The sequence below is a fragment of the Stegostoma tigrinum genome, chromosome 1 (genome assembly GCF_030684315.1).
Source record: "Stegostoma tigrinum isolate sSteTig4 chromosome 1, sSteTig4.hap1, whole genome shotgun sequence".
NCBI lineage: Eukaryota > Metazoa > Chordata > Chondrichthyes > Orectolobiformes > Stegostomatidae > Stegostoma > Stegostoma tigrinum.
In genome coordinates, this window is record NC_081354.1 from 4,443,444 (window position 1) to 4,462,621 (window position 19,178).

General features: G+C 42.8%; 1 protein-coding gene across 1 annotated transcript in view; it reads right to left on the bottom strand.

Moving 5' to 3' along the window:
* mttp (microsomal triglyceride transfer protein) overlaps positions 1-15,725 on the bottom strand; it is a 54,396-nt gene extending 38,671 nt beyond the window's left edge. The window contains exons 1-3 of the mRNA XM_048527808.2: positions 15,513-15,725; positions 5,977-6,164; positions 2,170-2,313 (exon numbers count right to left, since the gene is read on the bottom strand). Of these exons, the coding sequence (XP_048383765.1) occupies positions 2,170-2,313; positions 5,977-6,164; positions 15,513-15,573 (393 nt within the window). The 5' untranslated portion in view covers positions 15,574-15,725. The remainder of the gene's footprint in view (positions 1-2,169; positions 2,314-5,976; positions 6,165-15,512) is intronic.
* Between the last annotated feature and the right edge of the window lie 3,453 nt (positions 15,726-19,178).

The window sequence follows — 19,178 nt, forward strand, 5'->3', positions numbered from 1 at the left end:
AAAGGTATTTGGATAGGTCCATGAATATGAAAGGTTTAGGGGGAGGGGACCTAAATGCAGGCAAATGGGAAACATGTTCAGCATGGACAAGTTGAACCGAAGGCTTTGTTTTCATGCTTTATGGCTCTATGACTCTTACCACCTGCCTTGGTAAGATTTAAACTCTAACCCCCAGATCATTTGACAGTATCCATTGATTTCTAGTCGACTGTCAGCACCAGTAGGCCACTACATTCTCAAATACATGATTATGGCCTGCAATATCATTTGTGATTGTAAAGTATTATCTTCTCTTGGCCGCTGCTAGTAAATCGTTGGCTGAATTCATGTGTCACTCCCACAGTCAGCAAAATTCCTGTGGCTGCATTATAGTCACTGAGCCACTGTGTCACAATTTAATTGGTTTATTCTAAATGTGGACATTCCCCCTTAAACAGGTTAGTGACGTAATGACCATCAAGAGGTCAAAGTACCATTGGGTCCCTGGCAACCGCAAGTATATTCGCATGCTGACAAATTACCTTTGTAACTGTTGGCAGAGCTAGATCTGATCCATTCACAAAATTACACCATGGAGTAAGAGGGCTAATACATGACCCTTCCTTTAAGCACCGCAAGGACTGCAGCAGTACAAGGAGACAGCTTCTTACAACCTTCTCTAGTGAAGTAAGGTGTGGACAATAAAATTCTGGATTGGCCAGAGATGGCCAAATCCTGTGAATGAATTATAAAAAAAACCCTTGTGCATGGACCAGGAGAAGCAACCTCTATTACCACCTGCAAAGTCAACCAACTGGTGCTTTTAATCATTACAAATTTCTGTCGCTTATCCAATGTATTCCACATCTTGATTATGTCTAAACTTGTAAATTCAACCTCTTAGAAGGACAAAGGTAGCAAGTACACAGGCACATCACCTACCAGCAAGTCCTCCTGCATGTCAAACACCATCCTGCCTTGTAAGTATAGCACCACTGCTTCATCATTGAGGAGTCACAGCAGACCGCCATTCCCACAGCACCATGGACAGATCTATACCACGCAGAATGCCGAGTTTTAGCTGGTTCACCACCACCTTCTCAAAAGCAATTAGTGAGGGTAACAAAAGCTGGCCTTAGCAATGATCATGAATTAATAAAGAAGAAAAATCTCCTTAAATAGCAGTGTTCTTCTAAGTATCTAACCCTAACTTTTTCTTTCTCCAGTTCTAGTCCTGTTTTATAGATGTGATCTGCTGCAATTGTTTGCAATATTGCTCAGGACCTTTTCTAGGCTGGTTAATATCTGATAAGTTTCTATAAGATTCCCCGATCCCTGTAGATACATCCAAAGCTTTTAGAGCTTTTCATTGCAACTGCAATTAGTGCCTTAAGTTTAATAAAGGATTTCAAAGCTGCTCATATTAATGAATGACGAGGGATGCAATTTAAAAAAGAGAAAATGGACTTGCATCAACATAGTTCCTTTCACTTCACATCCCAAAGAATGTTGCAGCAAGACTCTTAGCAATTTTTCTCAATGCACCATAGAAAGCATTCTATCTGGATGCATCTAGCGCAGGTGCGGCAACTGCGCTGCCCAGGACCATAAGAAACTACAGAGAGTAATGAACGTAGCCCAGTCCATCATACAAACCAACCTTCCATTCATTAACTCCATCTATACTCCTCACTGCCTTGGGAAGGCAGGAACATGATCAAAGACCCCTCCCATCCTGTTTATAATCTCTTCCAACCTTTTCACTTGGGCAGTAGATTCAAAAACTTAAACACACATACCAACAGATTCAAGAACGGCTTCTTCCCCTCTGGTATTAGACTTCTGAATGGTTGTCTCAAATTTGAAATTTAGTGTTGAGCTTGCTGTCTGTGCACTGTCTCTGTGGCTGTAATATTGTATTCCTCACTCTGTTCTATTACCCTAATGCACTTTCTATGGTATGATCTGCCTGTACTGCATGCAAAACAAAATTTTTCACTGTACCTAGGTACATGCGACAATAATGAATGAAAACAAATCAAACGAAACACCTTTTGAAGCGTAGCCATTGTCATAATATAGACAAGCATGGCCATCAATTTATGTGCAGCAAGACGCCAAAAACAGCAATGTCACAACGGTCAGATAATCTATTTTAGTTTAGGATGATCACAAAACAATCCACAGTACCTTCCCATTATTCCAGTGGATGAGGACTGGGCTCTTCAAAGCTGCCAGATTGCTCTTTCCCAGAATCCCTCCTCCTGTAGAGTCTTTAAAGATATTTTTGTCATCTGTTCGTTCACTCACATTTTCAAAGTTGACGTCAGTTATCTGGGAAAGAATGCAATTCAGCAGTTAGGTATCGGGGAGAAACTGAGCATTTAAATCAAAACAAGGCAGTGAGTTGTTGTGGTCTGGGACACGCTGCCTGGAAAAGTGGTGGAAGCAGTTTCAATAGAAACTTTCAAAAGTGAATTAGATAAATACTTGGAAAGGAAAAGCCATTGACAGAAACATGAGGAACGAGCAGTGGGACATGTGAATAGAAACAGCTGACTGAACAGACACTCTCAGTGTTAAATAATTTCATGGTTGGGTTTTCGAGATTATGAATGTGTTTGACACGAAGCAAAGATGTTTCTGTTTGGGTGTGATGGGGAAAGAGAGACAAAATTAGGCGCTGTATGGAGATGTTAATCGCAAACATGAAGGAAATCTGGAGAAATGTATTTATGAAGAGAGTGATGAGAGTGTGGAACTCACTACCTCAGGGACTGGCAGCATAGATACATTGAAATGTAAAATAGGTAAATACATGGGGGAGAAGTCTGTGCTAATATAGAGTTAGGCAGGCAAAAAAAGATTGTAAGTGTCTGGCTTTTGAGCTTAACTACTGGGTTGGCTCACCACACCGTCCTAGATCACAAGTTTTGTTCATTATTGGAGAGTACGGGAAGAATCTCCTTTGGGTAAAGTGAATAGAGTGACAGCTTGATTGCCCAACTGGGTGGGTCCATTGTCATTGAGAATTCATAGCAACATAGAAACTAGGAGCAGGAGGAGGCCATTCAACCCATTGAGTCTGCTTTGCCACTCAATATGATCAAGGCCAACCCTCTATCTCAAAGCTGTATTTCCATTTCTCCCCAAAATACTTGAACCCTTTAAAATCTAAATATATAACGGTCTCTTTCTTGAATATTTTTCATGACTTTACCTGCACAGCTTCTTGTGGTAGAGAATCCCATAGGTTGACCACTCTCTGGGTGAAGAAATCTTTCTTCATGTCAGTCCTAAATGGTCTTTTTTAAAATTCATTCACGGGATGAGGGCATCACTGGCTAGGGCAGCATTTATTGCCCATCCCTAATTGCCCAGAGGGCAGTTAAGAGTCAACCACATTGCTGTGAGTCTGGAGTCACATGTAGGCCAGACCAGGTAAGGATGGCAGTTTCCTTCCCTAAAAGGACACTAGTGACCCAGATAGGTTTTTCCAACAATTGGCATTGGATCCAAGGTCATCATTAGACTCTTTTGTTTCATTGAATTCAAATTCTACTATCTGACATGGCAGGATTCAAACTCAGGTCCCCAGACATTAGCTGGGTCTCTAGATTAATAGCCTCTAAATTCTGTTCCAAAACTGTGCTCTCTGGTTTAAGACTTCACAATCAAAGAAACATCCTCCCTGTACCTACAATCATTCTTAACCAACTGGAAATGATCATGATGGGGAGGGCAATGCAATGAAGCTGCCAAAGATACCGCCACCCTGGGTCACTCACCCTGTTCTTGGACTCTGGGCTTCCACCAGATGCTGCCCAAGGTGCTAAATACTTCCAGCATTTGATCCATTTATTACTGAACTGAGAGAGGGTGTTTTCATCCTAATTATTTAATGTACAAATAACTACAACACTGTTATAGAGAACCCAGTGATCATTCATTCCTAGGAAGATCCATCAGAAAAAAAAGTCTATTCCGTATTAGCCAGGATGGTTGTTGTCCCCTATTTCGTGCAGTGGGAACACACACTCTCTGTTCCTGACATTTTTCCTTCCGGTTGGCCACATGGAACCTGGAAGATTCTGGAAGGTTGGCAACTCCAGCCAGAGACCGTGTCTGGGATCTTCCTGGCCTGTATGTTGACAGTCACCAGAGACTGGTGAACTGTCTTCAAGCTCCTGTTTCTGAAGAGTGAAAGATTAAACCCGGAAAGTCAGGGATCTGAAATGTACAAAGTACACCTTGCGCGTAGAATCATGTTCCCCAAAACAAACCAAAAGCAACCAACTCTGAAAGTCCCCAACCATCTTCACTGTGTCTCCTGTCAAAATGAGTAAGGAAACGCCTGGGCAGGTAGGAGATTGATGCGATCTTGAGATCCTCAGTCACCGGGATCTTCCTTGTCAGTTCTGATCTAAGCATATGGGTGAAATATAACTCAAAACATCTTTTTCCCATGGAAAAAAATTATTGGCTAATCAGCCACACAACAATAAAGCCACTTTCTCCTCTTTTTTATATCTTCATAGAATTGTAGAATCTCTACAGTGTGGAAGCAGGCCATTCAGCCCTCCATAAGAGCATCACAATCAGACCCATTCCTCCTACCTATCACCCTGTCTATCCCATTGCTAATTCACCTAACCTGAACATCGCTGGGCACTTTAGCATGGCCAATCCACCTAGCCTGCACATATTTGGACTGCAGAAGGAAACCGGAGCAGCTGGAGGAAACCCACACAGACACACGGTGAATGTGTAAACTTCACACAGACAGTCGCCGGAGGATGGAATCAAACCCAAGTTTCTGGTGCTGTGAGGCTGCAGTGCTAACTGTGGAGAGCCACTGTGCCACCCCAAAAACAGTAAGTATCCCCACAACCAAATTACCCATGGTAATGGTCATCATTTACCCTTCACCAATTAAAGCTCCCGTTTTTCCAACTAATCAAGTTAAATAAAATACCCAACAGTGGCACAGGCATGGTGGGCCGAAGGGCCTGTTCCTGTACTGTACTCTTCTGTGTTCTCTAAAGGCAATACAAACGACCAAATATTAGGGAGAAGTAGGGAGTGAGGGAGGGGCTTACATCAAAATGGAATTGGAAGGGGAGATAAGGCAACCCACCCTCTATGGTGCCCAACTGTCTAAAAGTATTGAGTGTGGACATCGTGTGCTCCCCCTCCAAGGATGCCCGGGCACAAACACAGCAGCATAGGAGCAACAGACAATTGGCAGCAATGACCTCTCTCCACTGCTCCCTGCTGGGACCTGCCTTTTGCCCCTCCCTGTAATTACTCAGTCACTTAGTTAATCAGTGGATTCCTGTCAGCAGCCTAACTCTTGCTATACTGAGACAACAAGGTGTAGAGCTGGATGAACACAGCAGGCCAAGCAGCATCAGGGGAGCAGGAAAGCTGACGTTTCGGGCCTAGACCCTTCATCAGAGATGGGGGAGGGGAAGGGGATTCTGAAATAAATAGGGAAAGAGGGAGAGGCGGATTGAAGATGGATAGTGGAGAAGTTAGGTGGAGAGGAGACAGACAATTCTCCACCTATCTTTTCCTCTATCCATCTTCTCTCCACCTCCCCCTCTCTCCCTATTTATTTCAGAATCCTCTTCCCCTCCCCCATTTCTGATGAAGGGTCTAGGCCCGAAACGTCAGCTTTCCTGCTCCTATGATGCGCTTGGCCTGCTGTGTTCATCCAGCTCTACACCTTGTTATCTTGGATTCTCCAGCATCTGTAGTTCCTATTATCTCTTGCTATACTGACATTTGTGAGCCTTGTGACTGAAGCTAAAGAAAGAGCCAAGAAGGGGTTTCAAAGGGAGAGAAGAGAACAATCGCCAAAAGCAGAAAGTATTCTTCTCTCCTAGCAAATCCTCCCTCCACCTTCACTCCCAGTACAGGTACAAGCAGCCAAATGGTCCCCTCGAGCGTTCAATCATTCTACGGTTAAAACAGTTACCGTTAATCTGTACCTACCGTAATTCGGATAAGCTGATCGCCTTCATTGCTTGAGTTTCTCCACAGCAAGTCAACATTGATGCTGGATGCAATTTTAAATCCAGCACTGTCTTTGTCCATTCCTCTACCTCTGTCTAACTGTACCTCCATGGTATAACTGTATTTGTAGGTCTTCTCTGCATTAAACCTTGGTCCATCACGTTGTGCTGGTTAAAAACAGCAAATTAAAATTACAATAAGCTGGATTGTAAACAAGCTGTGCTCCTAAGAGGAGTATCTCAGTTCACACCCACTTTGTTGAAAGTGAAGGTTGCTGTCCACTTTGTGTCAGTTCCCCATGCAACGATTGCATCGCCTCATTAGAAAGTTCATCAGAGTTTGCATCAGAGAACCAAACTTACAGCAAGGGACCTGAAATCACAGAATCATAAAATCCCTACAGCATGAAAAGCGGCCATTCAGTCCTTTGAGTCTGCACTGACCCTCTGAAGAACAACCCACACAGACTTAGCACGAACCCCAACTCATCCCCATAACCCTGCATTTCCCATGGCTAACCCACCTAGTCCACACATCCTGGGACACTATGGGGCAAATTACCATGACTGGTCCACCTAGCCTTCACAACCTTGGACCTAAAGGTGTTAGTAAAAGAAAGTACATTTTTCTTATTGAATGGTGACAGTCAGTTCTCTTTTGCCTCTCTCTTGATCCCTCTACTGTCTCTGATAACAAAGTGTGGGGCTGGATGAAAACAGCAGGCCAAGCAGCATCTTAGGAGCACAAAAGCTGACGTTTCGGGCTTAGACCCTTCATTAGAAAACCTTTCTGATGAAGGGCCTAGGCCCGAAATGTCAGCTTTTGTGCTCCTAAGATGCTGCTTGGCCTGCTGTGTTCATCCATCCCCACACTTTGTTATCTTGGATTCTCCAGCATCTGCAGTTCCCATTATCTCTGAGCACAATTTTAACCCCTCTACTGTTTCTGATTTCTCAAACTGCTTTTCTGAAATCCTTTCCAGGCAGAGCAGAAATTTCCTCCAACTGGCTATTGGGAAGACCAAAGTCATTTGGTTCAGATTCTGACACAACCCTCAATCCATAAGCTTTTTCCTGGAGGCTGAACCAGACTCTCCTCACCGTCAGCTTCCCACTTCTCTCCAAGGTGAGATGTCAATAACAGATCAGCACCCTCACTAAAACAACCCCTACTTCTGCCTTGGCACCGTGCTCAGCTTATTTGAGAATTCTCTCCCTAAGGGCATAGCGGGTCAACCCACAGCAGGTGCACTGCAGCAATTCATGAAGGCAGCTCACCCCCACCTTCTGAAGGGGCAATTAGGGAGGGGCAATAAAATCTGCCCAAACAGGCTGGAAATATTGCGTGTAACTACCTGAAACATATGAGAGAATATTAATTGCATTACAGTGAAAACAATGTGTCTATATTGTTAATGTATAGAAGGTTTTGTGCATTTTTCACTCAAATGATAAATTTCCATCACACTTTAGCTCATGAATTCAGAAGTATCAAACTGTTGAATCCAGGAGTTTTAGGGCAATCTCTTTGGCTGATGATTAAATGACTCGATGGATTATTTAGAGACAAACTCTGGTAGAATCCACAAAAAAGGAGCCATAATCTCACAATTTGAACCAGGCAATTGAAAAGTGATATTAAGGAGAATAGCAGAAATTCGCAATTCCATCCAGCTACTGAGGCCCAGGGATTAAGGGAACATTATAAAACAGATTAGTTGATTTATAATCAATCGGGGCATTTTATTGCATTATGCAATGAAGGTGGGTTGACCTAATCTAATGGTAAAACAGAATTGATGAGCTGAGTGACATCCTCATGGTCCTGTATTCTCTGAATCAATTTAAACATTACCACAGGGACAGCTACCAGTGGAATTTGAGCAGATCTGACATAGACCATCCAGCCCTGGATCACCACATTTCATCATTATAGATGCAAGTCAATCATGAGAAAAAAGTCATTTCCTGAAGATGCTGGATTACTGCAAAAAAAAATTACTCTCTAAATGACCTTCGGGTATGATTGGGGGAATTAGCTTCTAACTGATGAGCATTTTCAGGATCTAGATCCTACATAAAACACTCAGCCAAAGTCTAATCACACCCAGATACACTTTGCAGTTTGAATTGATAGATTACAATATGCTCCTGTCAGTACAGATATTTGTAATCTTCCTGTTCAGGTGTATCATAAAACACCTCTAGCCCAGGTTGAATATCAACCTGCAAGCCACTTAAACACATGCAAAGAGCTAGCAGTAACAGCAGGAGAGATTTCTGGTCTGGCCTGTGATAGAAGGAAAGCTGGAGACTCTGCCAAAACTGTCTGTCGCTCCAAGAATCTTGAGTCTTGAACCCGTCCTTCTGGCTCAGAGTCAGGGACACTACCACTGCAGGACAAAAACCCTACTTCCTGTCACTATTTGTTGATAGCAATGTCATGGAAGATTTTCACAAGCTATAACTTGTTAAACAGTTCTTGACCTTAATCCTTTCTGTTGGTTATTCTGAGGCTGTGATCACCTCAATCAAACAAAAGGAGTCACAGCATGCTCAGTGAGGCTGAGTGCTGTGGCAACATATGCTTTTACCTGCATATTGAGGCCTGGTGCTATAGACAGTGAGGGCAGAGTCTCCGAATTTCTTCCCATCACATGGCTGAGCAGGAATTTCTCCTTTCACTCCTGTCCTTGGCATGTGTTGGAAGGGCTCACAGGTTGATTTTCAACCTGCTTAGACAAGATACAAACACACCTTCCTTGACCATTGAGTCCTGGAGTGGCTCAAAGGCAGAGAAGGTGAAACTAATCTGGGTCAGAGTGATCTCTAGAAATTGCTTGATTAACTAAGGTGTAGGAGAAAAATTTCCCGGAGTATCTTTTTCAAGTTGCCCCAGATATTTTTTTAATAGCTTATCACTTGGTTTCAGGCAGACAGTGTACATACTGTGAACTTCATAGCATCACTCTTATGTAGGAGAAGTTGTGAATACTAGCAGGTATAGCACATAACAAAGATAATGGGAACTGCAGATGCTGGAGAATCCAAGATAACAAAGTGTGGAGCTGGATGAACACAGCAGGCCAAGCAGCATCATAGGAGCACAAAAGCTGACGTTTCTGATGAAAGGTCTAGGCCCGAAACATCAGCTTTTGCACTCCTAAGATGCTGCTTGGCCTGCTGCATTCATCCAGCTCCACACTTTGTTATCACAGCACATAACAAGAAGGCTAAGGGATTGATACCCTTTATTATTAAATAAATTGAACATTAAAGGAATGGTAGATAACAAAGTGTGAAGCTGGATGAACACAGCAGGCCAAGCAGCATCTTAGGAGCACAAAAGCTGACGTTTCAGGCCTAGACTCTTTATCAGAAACGTCAGCTTTTGTGCTCCTGAGATGCTGCTTGGCCTGCTGTGTTCATCCAGCTCCGCACTTTGTTATCTTGGATTCTCCAGCATCTGCAGTTCTCATTACCTCTGATTAAAGGAATGGTGTTATATTTCAATTATACACATGAGACCATATCTCGAATATTGTGTGCAGTTTTGGTTTCCTTATTTAAGAAAGGATATTAATGTATTGGAAGTAGCTCAGATTTATTACATTGAACTTGGAATAAGCAGGTGGTCTTGTGAGGGAAATTGGACATATTGAAACTCAAGTTGAAATGAGCCCAAAGAATGAGGGATGAGTTGATCAAAGTGTATTAGATCCTAAACAGTCTTGATAAGGTAGATGAGGAAACAATGTCTCCTGTTGTGGGTGATCCATAACCAGGGGACACTGTTCTAAAATTAAGATATCACCCTTGCTGAACACAAACCTTTCCTCTTTAAGAGACTTTCGATCTGTCTGCCTCAGAGGACAGTGGAAGTAGGTGAATAAAAATATACAGGGATAGAGGGTTCTTATAAGCAACGGTTACTAAAGATGGGAATGTGAAATTCAAAAAACAAACAGATCAGCCATGATCTTATTGAATGGAAGAATAGGCAGGGCTGAATGGTCTACATCTGATCCTACTTTGTATGTTTCTTAGTACCTGGATGCAGCTTAATGCAGTGGGCCTTCATGAAATCAGGTGATGAGGGGTTCTAAACAGCTCTGCAGTGACAAGTTTGTCTCTCTCATCACCTCCATTAAATATAGCACATCAGCAGCAGTATATATATTTAACACAAGTTAATTCAGAAGGAGAGCCTTCAGCTTACTCATTTTGGAATTTTAACTGTGAAATGATCTTGCAGGGTGTAAAAGATAGTTAAAAAAAAAATATGTTTAGGAAATGTCCTCAAATGAAGCAATGAGTGTACGGAGGGTCCTGCCTGATTGGCTGGTGGAATTTAACAGTAAATATCAAAGCTGGAATTGAAAAGGAAAATATTCAAAGGAAAGATTTTCAGGCTACGGAGAAAGGGTGGAGGAGTAAAATTAATTGGAAGGCTCATAATAGAGCTAATGTATGCACAAATAGTATAATTGCTCCCTACTGTGACTTATGAGGGATCTATGATTCTGTGAGGACAAGGGGTCACAAATTTAAATTAGTACCGGACAAATTATTGATACCAAAAAAGTTCTTTGCACTAAGCTGATCAATACATGGATTTCAGTTCCAGGAGAGACAAGAGATCATCTCTCACTCTTTTCAACTCCAGAAAATATAAGTTTGACCAGTTTAACCTTTTCTTATAATACAAACAACCCATTCCAGATATTAGTGTAGTAAATTTCCTCTGTGCTGATTCCCAAGCATTTAATTCCTTCCTTAAATAAGGAGACTAGTACTGTATTTAGAGGGCTTCTGGGGCTGGATTGTTAGTATATTCAAGGCTGAGAATAACAGATTTTTTTTAATCAGTAAGGGAACTCAGGGTTGTGGGAATAAGGCAGGAAAATGGAGTTGAGGATGATTAGATCAGCAGAGCAGACTCGCTTGGCTGAATGGCTTACTTCTGCTTTTACATCTTGCGTGGTATTAGTGCACAGTCCTCTGGAAGTGGTCTCACCAATATCCTGTATAACTAAAGCATGATATGAGCTACAACTCTATTTCTCTCTGGGCACTCCAGAGAGATTTTCAGAAGCACTAGTACTGATGTCTTGAGATGGGATACAATGCTTGTGGCTCGATGAAGTACAGACACATAGAAATTACACTAATTATATTAAGTGCATGATAAGATGAAGTCTTCATAAACTCAATGGAACAATTCCCCCTCAAGCAGCTTATCAAAATACATTGTTGTCACAATCCATAAAACTGGGTGCAAAAGTTCAAACTTGCCTGCAGGTTTTTGAGTTGGAACTTTACATCAACCACACCGAACTATCCCCATGAATCCATGTTTCAGTGGACAAGTTAAAGCACAATGTTGTGTGCACAGCGGTTCAGAAACTACTGCAACCCTCTGCCTGAAAACAGCATGCAACCGTTCAGATACACAGAAACAGAAGGAGACCATTCATTCAATTCAGCCTGTTCCGCCTCTCAATTAGATCATAGCTGATCAGCTTTCCTCATTGCCACTATCCTGTACTATCTCCATGTTCCTCGATGTGATTGGTCTCCAGAACTGTATCAACCCCTTTCTAAAGAATGGCATATCATAAATAAAATCAATCAATTGCAAATTTCTCTGTCTCTTGCCACACTGAGATTCAAATCACTAAGAAAGGCTGAAGGTCGTGGAGCTCTTATCTCTAAAAAAATCAGTTGACTGAATAAAGGATGTACATTTTGAAGCAGTTTATCAGGGAAAACATGGAGAAGATGTTTCAACTTTTCCACTGGGAAGACCAAGATGAGGGATTATAAAAGATAAGGTAGTCACAAGAGATCTAGTAAAAAAATCAAAAGAAACTTCATTTCCCAGGGAGTGGTGACAATCTGGAACTCACTCTCTGCAGCAAGTGGTTGAAGCAAGTAATATAACTCCATGTAAAAGGAAATCCAGGTGAACTGATGAGATGGAAAATACCAGAAGGATATCTTGATAAAGTTTGATCATAAGAGATGGGAGCAGTAGGCCATTCAGCCCATTGAGCTATTCCACCTTTCAATGTGAGTGAGGCTGATCTGATTATGGCTGTAACTCCACTTTCCTGTCAGCTCCACCATAATCCTTGACTCAATTGTATCATCAAAAATGGGAGAAGGCATATATGGAAAATAAATCTTGACATGGGCTTGATGGGCCATAAGGTGTCATTCTGTACTGCAACTTCTGTGTGATTCTATGTTACAGCCAGCTCACCACTAAAACAAAACCTGAAAGCAATTATTGAGGAAATGATGTAAAGTGGGCAGATGTGACTCAGCACCTCCAAACATCTACCTAAGTTTTATCCTCATGGGGAAAAGCACAGTTAACATTACCAAAAGTATTTCTTCTGAGGAAGAAGTGGAGGAGGAAAGAAGGTCACAGGTGGTGTGGAAACCCAGTGCAAGATTCTAAAGGTTTTTTTTGTTTTATTCTAGTTATTCATGGGATGACGGCATTGCTAGCCAGCATTTATTTCCCATTCCTAGTTGCCCTTGAGAAGGTGGCAGTGAACTGACTTCGTGAACCGCTGCACTCTGTGTTAATGTTTAACAATAGTTTTGCCTTTTACACTGGGCCACCACTACTGCTGTCACATTTGGCCCTCCTCCACCTCTGTTGAAAGTTTAAACAAAGCCAATCTTCAACTCCTTTCAGTTCTAAAGAAGAGCCAAACTGGACTCAAAACATTAACTCTGTTTCTCTCTCTAAGGATGTGGTCCGACCAGCTGAACTCATCCAGCATTCTGTATTTGTTTCAGATATCCAGCTTCTGCAGTATTTTGCTTTTGTTTAAGCCTCCCCCACAACGAAACACTAACTCAACTAACTCGCAGTCTCCCCCCTCCACCCCCAGAACCTACACCCACATAGGCACACACACTGGGTTTACTGCACAGGGGAAAGATACAGCCATGTTCACTGGATGGGAAAACATGTGTCATTGTCTGATAGGCTCAAGAGGCATGTAAGCTCAGCTCTAAGCCATGCCCCTGAGAGTCTAACTAAGGACAATGAGTTGTAGCAATGCAAAAAGTAACTATTTATTGAAAAGACAGAAGGTGCTCCATAAAGGACATAATAATACATCTGCATAGATCCACAACACATATAATATTCTTTTAGGGTCTAGGCTGCAACATCAGTACAATATGTGTTCTTCCAACCTCTCACAAGATTTTCAAACAGAGTTATATAGAGAAACTGCAGTGTGATGTTTTAGTACAGCGAGTTGTATGGACGTGTTACCTGAAATGATGTCGAAAGCAGATTGAATAATAACTTTTAAAAGGGAGTTGGATCTATAATTAGGAAGGAAAATTTCAAAGGGACAAGGTGATTGAGTTGTGGCACGAGTTGAATCGTACTCTGAATTGAACTATGCTGTAAAATACCATCATTTTAAAGCCTTTAAATACAAAGTAGAGTTAAAGGAGGTGCAGAATCCATATTCACATTCAGAGGCAAGCTTCTTCCTGGACTCAAATTGCAGTTATTTACAATAATGTGGAGCCACTACCTGGTTTACAGCTGGTGGGATATATTAACAAATGGAATAATTCTTTATTCAAATAATTCCAAAGTCTGGGCTAATAATCTGGGAACATGGGTTCAAACATCACCACAACAGCTGATGGAATTGAATTGAATAAATAAACCTGGAATGAAATAGCTACACTTGGTGTAGTGACTCTGAAACTACTGGATTGATGAAAAAACCATCTTGTTCATTCATACCCTTCAGAGAAGGAAATCTATCACCTTTACCCAACCTGGCCCACAGGACCACCAGGTCCACAGCAATGTAGCTGACTCTTAACGACACAGGAAACCACTCAGTTGTATTCAAGAAGGTGGCCCAGAACCATCTTCTCCAGGGCATTTAGGGATGGGCAATAAAGCTGGCATCCTGTGAATGAATTCTACAAAGTTTTGAAAGCTGTAAGAACATTGGAAAATGTATGACCAGAAAAGACTGTGGATTATAGTTATCTCAAACATCAACAACATTCAATCATCCATTCCTTAAAATATCTATTCAATTCTCCTGTAGTGCTTTGCCCATTTGCCAAATTCATAATCTTCTGTGTAATGTAATTTAATCCAAACTTTTTTTTTTAAGCTTTAGCTCTTGTGTCCCGAAGACCATAACAACACTGACACTATTTTCACTATTCAGTTTATTTATTCCTGAAGAATCTTGACCGTTTGAGAAATATCTTCTCAGAGGCTTTCATTTTCCCCGAATTAGACAATCACTGACCCTTTAATCTTTCCACCCCTGCTCAGCTGGCATTCTGGTTGGCGTGTTAGACTGAGGACAATATTTATCCTCTAGTCAGGCTGTGTAACTCCCTTCCCAGGCAGCAGTAGAGGCAGCATCATTGAAGATTTCTAACATTAGTGAGATAGATTCTTGATTGACACGGGAGTCAGAGGGTGTAGGAGGAAGCAAAGTGGAGTTGATCGGCTATGGCTTTATCAAATGACAGAGTAGGCTTGAGGGGCTGAATGGCCTACTCATGACCTTACTTTTATATTCATGTTTGCCTGGATACTGTGAAGGAATATGCCACCCAATTTTTATGGCGTGCAATTTGTGCGAATTGATATCCTTGTATAGGCAAAAACAACATGTTATGTTCCCATTGGCTCCTAATACATAATGAACACAGTAGGTTCAAATCAGAAGAGAAAAAAATTAAGCTCAAAAGAACAAAATAAAGGCCATTCAGCCCAGATAAGTTTCTTTAATTCCATATTAAGGAATTGAATCGAATCAACAGGACAGACACAAGCCACTTGACCCAACTCATCCACCTGTCATCTTAAACTCTGCAAGAGCATCGTCTCATCTTCCCCGCGGTTATTAGACTTCTGAATGGACCTCTCAAATTTTAAATTTGACATTGATCTCACTCTTTGTGCGCCTTCTCTGTAGCCACAACATTACATTCCTCACTCTATTACCCAAATACACTTTGTATGGTGTGATCTACCTGCACTGCATGCAAAACAATACCTTTCACTGTACCTAGGTACATGTGACAATAAATCAACTCAAAAATCTTAGCTCAGTTCAACGTAACCTATCAGCATAAACTTGAGCTCATCAACTTCTCTCTTCCTAAATTTATCAAAAATTTGTCCAGTAAATTCCAGTAAATAGCTCTCTGAGTAAAGAGGTTTCTCCTGAATTCCATATTAGGGACAGTGGATTCCTGTATCCCCCTCAATGCTCAACAATTAAACCTCTCATCTTCCAAATGGCTGTAGAAGAACACAGTGAAACGTGTGACACAAGCACCAAATTATTGGCTGCAAACGACCCAACTGTTGTTTCAGCAAAACTGTTCTTGTGTCCCATTAACTGTGAGTATAAGCACCGGTTAGGATAAATGCTGCGGTGCACTGCATCTGCAAGCTACACACATTAGAAAGAAACACCAAATACATGTACTCACATTTTGCAGAAGTTGAAAACAATGGGATCGTGAGGATTAGCAGCACCCAAAGCGTCGACATTTTTCAACACTGTGTATCCTGGTGGGAGGAATTAGAAGGGGCAGCCTCAAAGGAGATATCAATGTATCAAAAAAAGGCAGAGGCGGAGGGAGAGTTGAGTGGCTTGGAGCGGAACTTACAAAATCAAATCAGCTCTGCAGAAGGAGCCACTGAAAAAGTTAGGGCAGAAGCTTTTAACGTTTATCTAGATGGAACAGAGGTTAGGTTCCAAACTCCACATTGTGGTTCTAAGTCCTTGAGTTAAATATTAATCAGCAGAGATTTTATACAGATTCTGATATAGAAACTGACTGGACCAAAAAAAATTCTGATTCTTCATTCCAAAGCAGCAGAGAGAAGGCACATGACACTACACATTCACTCTAGAAGGTGAATCAAGAATGCAAAGCTTTTGACATTCCCTCCAGTGTAATATTCTGTCCATTTCACAGAACTGCAAGTAGTAGGATTTAACATTGTAGGGTTGAAAATGCTCTTTGAAAACTGTCAAAGGTCACGGGCAAAATCTGTGTGGCAGCTCCAATTCACTGATCTCATCAGCATTACAGATAGCTGCTTCACCTTGGATGAGGCCAAGCAATACTGAGCATGATCCTTTTGAGAAAAGGAAGTATTGCATTTATATAGAACTTTTCTTGACTTTAGGAAATCCCAAAATACTACTATATAGGCAATTAAATACTTCTGAAATGCAGACACCGGTATAATGTTGCAAAAAAGTTAGATTAAAGAAAGCACTCTCCAGATGAATCTCACTTAGTAATGGTAGTTTGTAGCATACCATGGGAATACTACTCCCTAAGGTTTTGGTGTCAATCTGTGGCTCGGGTTGTGGGTGTTGAGGTTGGTTGTCTCGCCAAGCTGGTTTGTTGTTCTACAGACGTTTCGTTACCATGCTGGGTAACATCCTCAGTGCAGCCTCCAATGAAGCGTTGGTGTGTCTTCCCGCCTGATTTTTTTAAACTCTGGGGTCAGTTTGTATCAGCAATATCAATGAAGAAACACAACAAACTATAAGACAGACAGTAGTCCCGACGCTAACCAGAAAGAGGCAACTCAACACCCTCAACACACGGGAAAGACAAGCCCGGAACAGATTAAAGAAGGTCAAGAACATCACTATACTACCTGCAGACAAAGGGCGCATGACAGTGATAATGAATAAAAAGGACTACATCTGCAAAGCAAGAGCACTGCTTGCCGACGAGAACACATATCGACCAGTACAAACTGACCTGAAACCACAACTGGGTAACAAAGTCCTATACACGCTACAAAGACTTAAACAAACAGAACAGCTCAACAAAACAGACTTCTTAAGAATGAAACCCGAAGGAACCAACACACCCCGACTCTACGACCTCCCTAAAGTGCACAAGCCAGAAGTGCCCCTCAGATCCGTAGTCTCCCTACCAGGCACTCCATCGCACAGATTAGCCGGAGGACTACAAAGAAAACTCAAGCACCTAGTCAACAAATCACTCCACTCCATCCACTCAGCCCAAGAATTCCTCAACTCCATCAAAGGCATAAACATAGAGGATGAAGAGTCCATGATTTCATTTGATGTCACCGCCCTATTCACATCAATACACATTCCACTAGCAAGGGAAACAATGACAACATGACTTGAACAAGAACATGACCCCAGTGAAACCATCTCCAAGGACAACATGCTTAAACTACTGGACCTATGCCTGACCACCCACTTCATCTTCAATGGCCAAACACACAAGCAAATCAACAGGACCCCCATGGGATCACATATCTCCGGACTCATAGCAGAAGCAGTGATGCAAAGGCTGAAAAGGACTGCCCTTCCGCAACTCCAATCTAAACTATGGATACTCTACGTAGACGACACCTTTGTCATCACCAAACTAGAACAGACACACAAACTCATAAACAACACCCTCACCGGAATAATATTACCAGAGAAGAGGAGAAGAACAAACAACTCCCATTTCTGGGCGTCATGGTAAAGTGCAAGTCAAATGGGGAACTGCAAATGAAAGTACACTGAAAAGCCACATACACGGACCTGGTATTGAACTTCAATAGTAACCATCTCAACACACACAAACAAACCTGCATGCGACCACTGTATAAAAGGGCAACAACACACTGCAGCAATATAGAACTATGCCAAGTGGAGGAGGAATATCCCTTCCAAGTGTTCAAGGATAATGGATATCCAAAGAACTGGGTCAGGAGATGCCTACAGGCACAGCATCAAAAAAGATTTTACACGCCCCGACACACTCATCACACTACCCTGCATCAGGAACACGTCAGAACTCACCACAAGACTTCTATGACCACTGGGCATCAGAGTGGCACACAAACCCACATTAACCCTACGACAAGATAATAAAGTGTGAAGCTGGATGAACACAGCAGGCCAAGCAGCATCTCAGGAGCAAAAGAGCTGACGTTTCAGGCCTAGACCCTTCATCAGAGAGGGGGATGGGGTGAGAGTTCTGGAATAAATAGGGAGAGAGGGGGAGGCGGACCGAAGGTGGAGAGAAAAGATGATAGGTGGAGAGGAGAGTATAGGTGGGGAGGTAGGGAGGGGATAGGTCAGTCCAGGGAAGATGGACAGGTCAAGGTGGTGGGATGAGGTTAGTAGGTAGGAAATGGAGGTGCGACTTGGGGTTGGACGAAGGGATGGGTGAGAGGAAGAACAGGTTAGGGATGCAGAGACAGGCTGGGCTGTTTTTGGGATGCCGTGGGGGGAGGGGAAGAGCTGGGCTGGTTTTGGGATGCAGTGGGGGGAGGGGAAGAGCTGGGCTGGTTGTGTGATGCAGTGGGGGGAGGGGACAAACTGGGCTGGTTTTGGGATGCGGTGGGGGAAGGGGAGATTTTGAAACTGGTGAAGTCCACATTGATACCATTAGGCTGCAGGGTTCCCAAGCGGAATATGAGTTGCTGTTCCTGCAACCTTCGAGTGGCATCATTGTGGCACTGCAGGAGGCCCATGATGGACATGTCATCAAAAGAATGGGAGGGGGAGGTGAAATGGTTCACGACTGGGAGGTGCAGTTGGTTGTTGCGAACTGAGTGGAGGTGTTCTGCAAAGCGGTCCCCAAGCCTCCGCTTGGTTTCCCCAATGTAGAGGAAGCCACCCCGGGTACAATGGATACAGTATACCACATTGGCAGATGTGCAGGTGAACCTCTGCTTAATATGGAAAGTCATCTTGGGGCCTGGGATGGGGGTGAGGGAGGAGGTGTGGGGGCAAGTGTAGCACTTTCTGCGGTTGCAGGGGAAGGTGCCGGGTGTGGTGGGGTTGGAGGGCAGTGTGGAGCAAACAAGGGAGTCACGGAGAGAGTGGTCTCCCCGGAAAGCAGACAAGGGTGGGGATGGAAAAATGTCTTGGGTGGTGGGGTCGGATTGTAGATGGCGGAAGTGTCGGAGGATGATGCGTTGTATCCAGAGGTTGGTGGGGTGGTGTGTGAGAACGAGGGGGATCCTCTTTGGGCAGTTGTGGCGGGGGCGGGGTGTAAGGGATGTGTTGCGGGAAATGCGGGAGACGTGGTCAAGGGCATTCTTGACCACTGTGGGGGGAAAGTTGTGGTCCTGGAAGAACTTGGACATCTGGGATG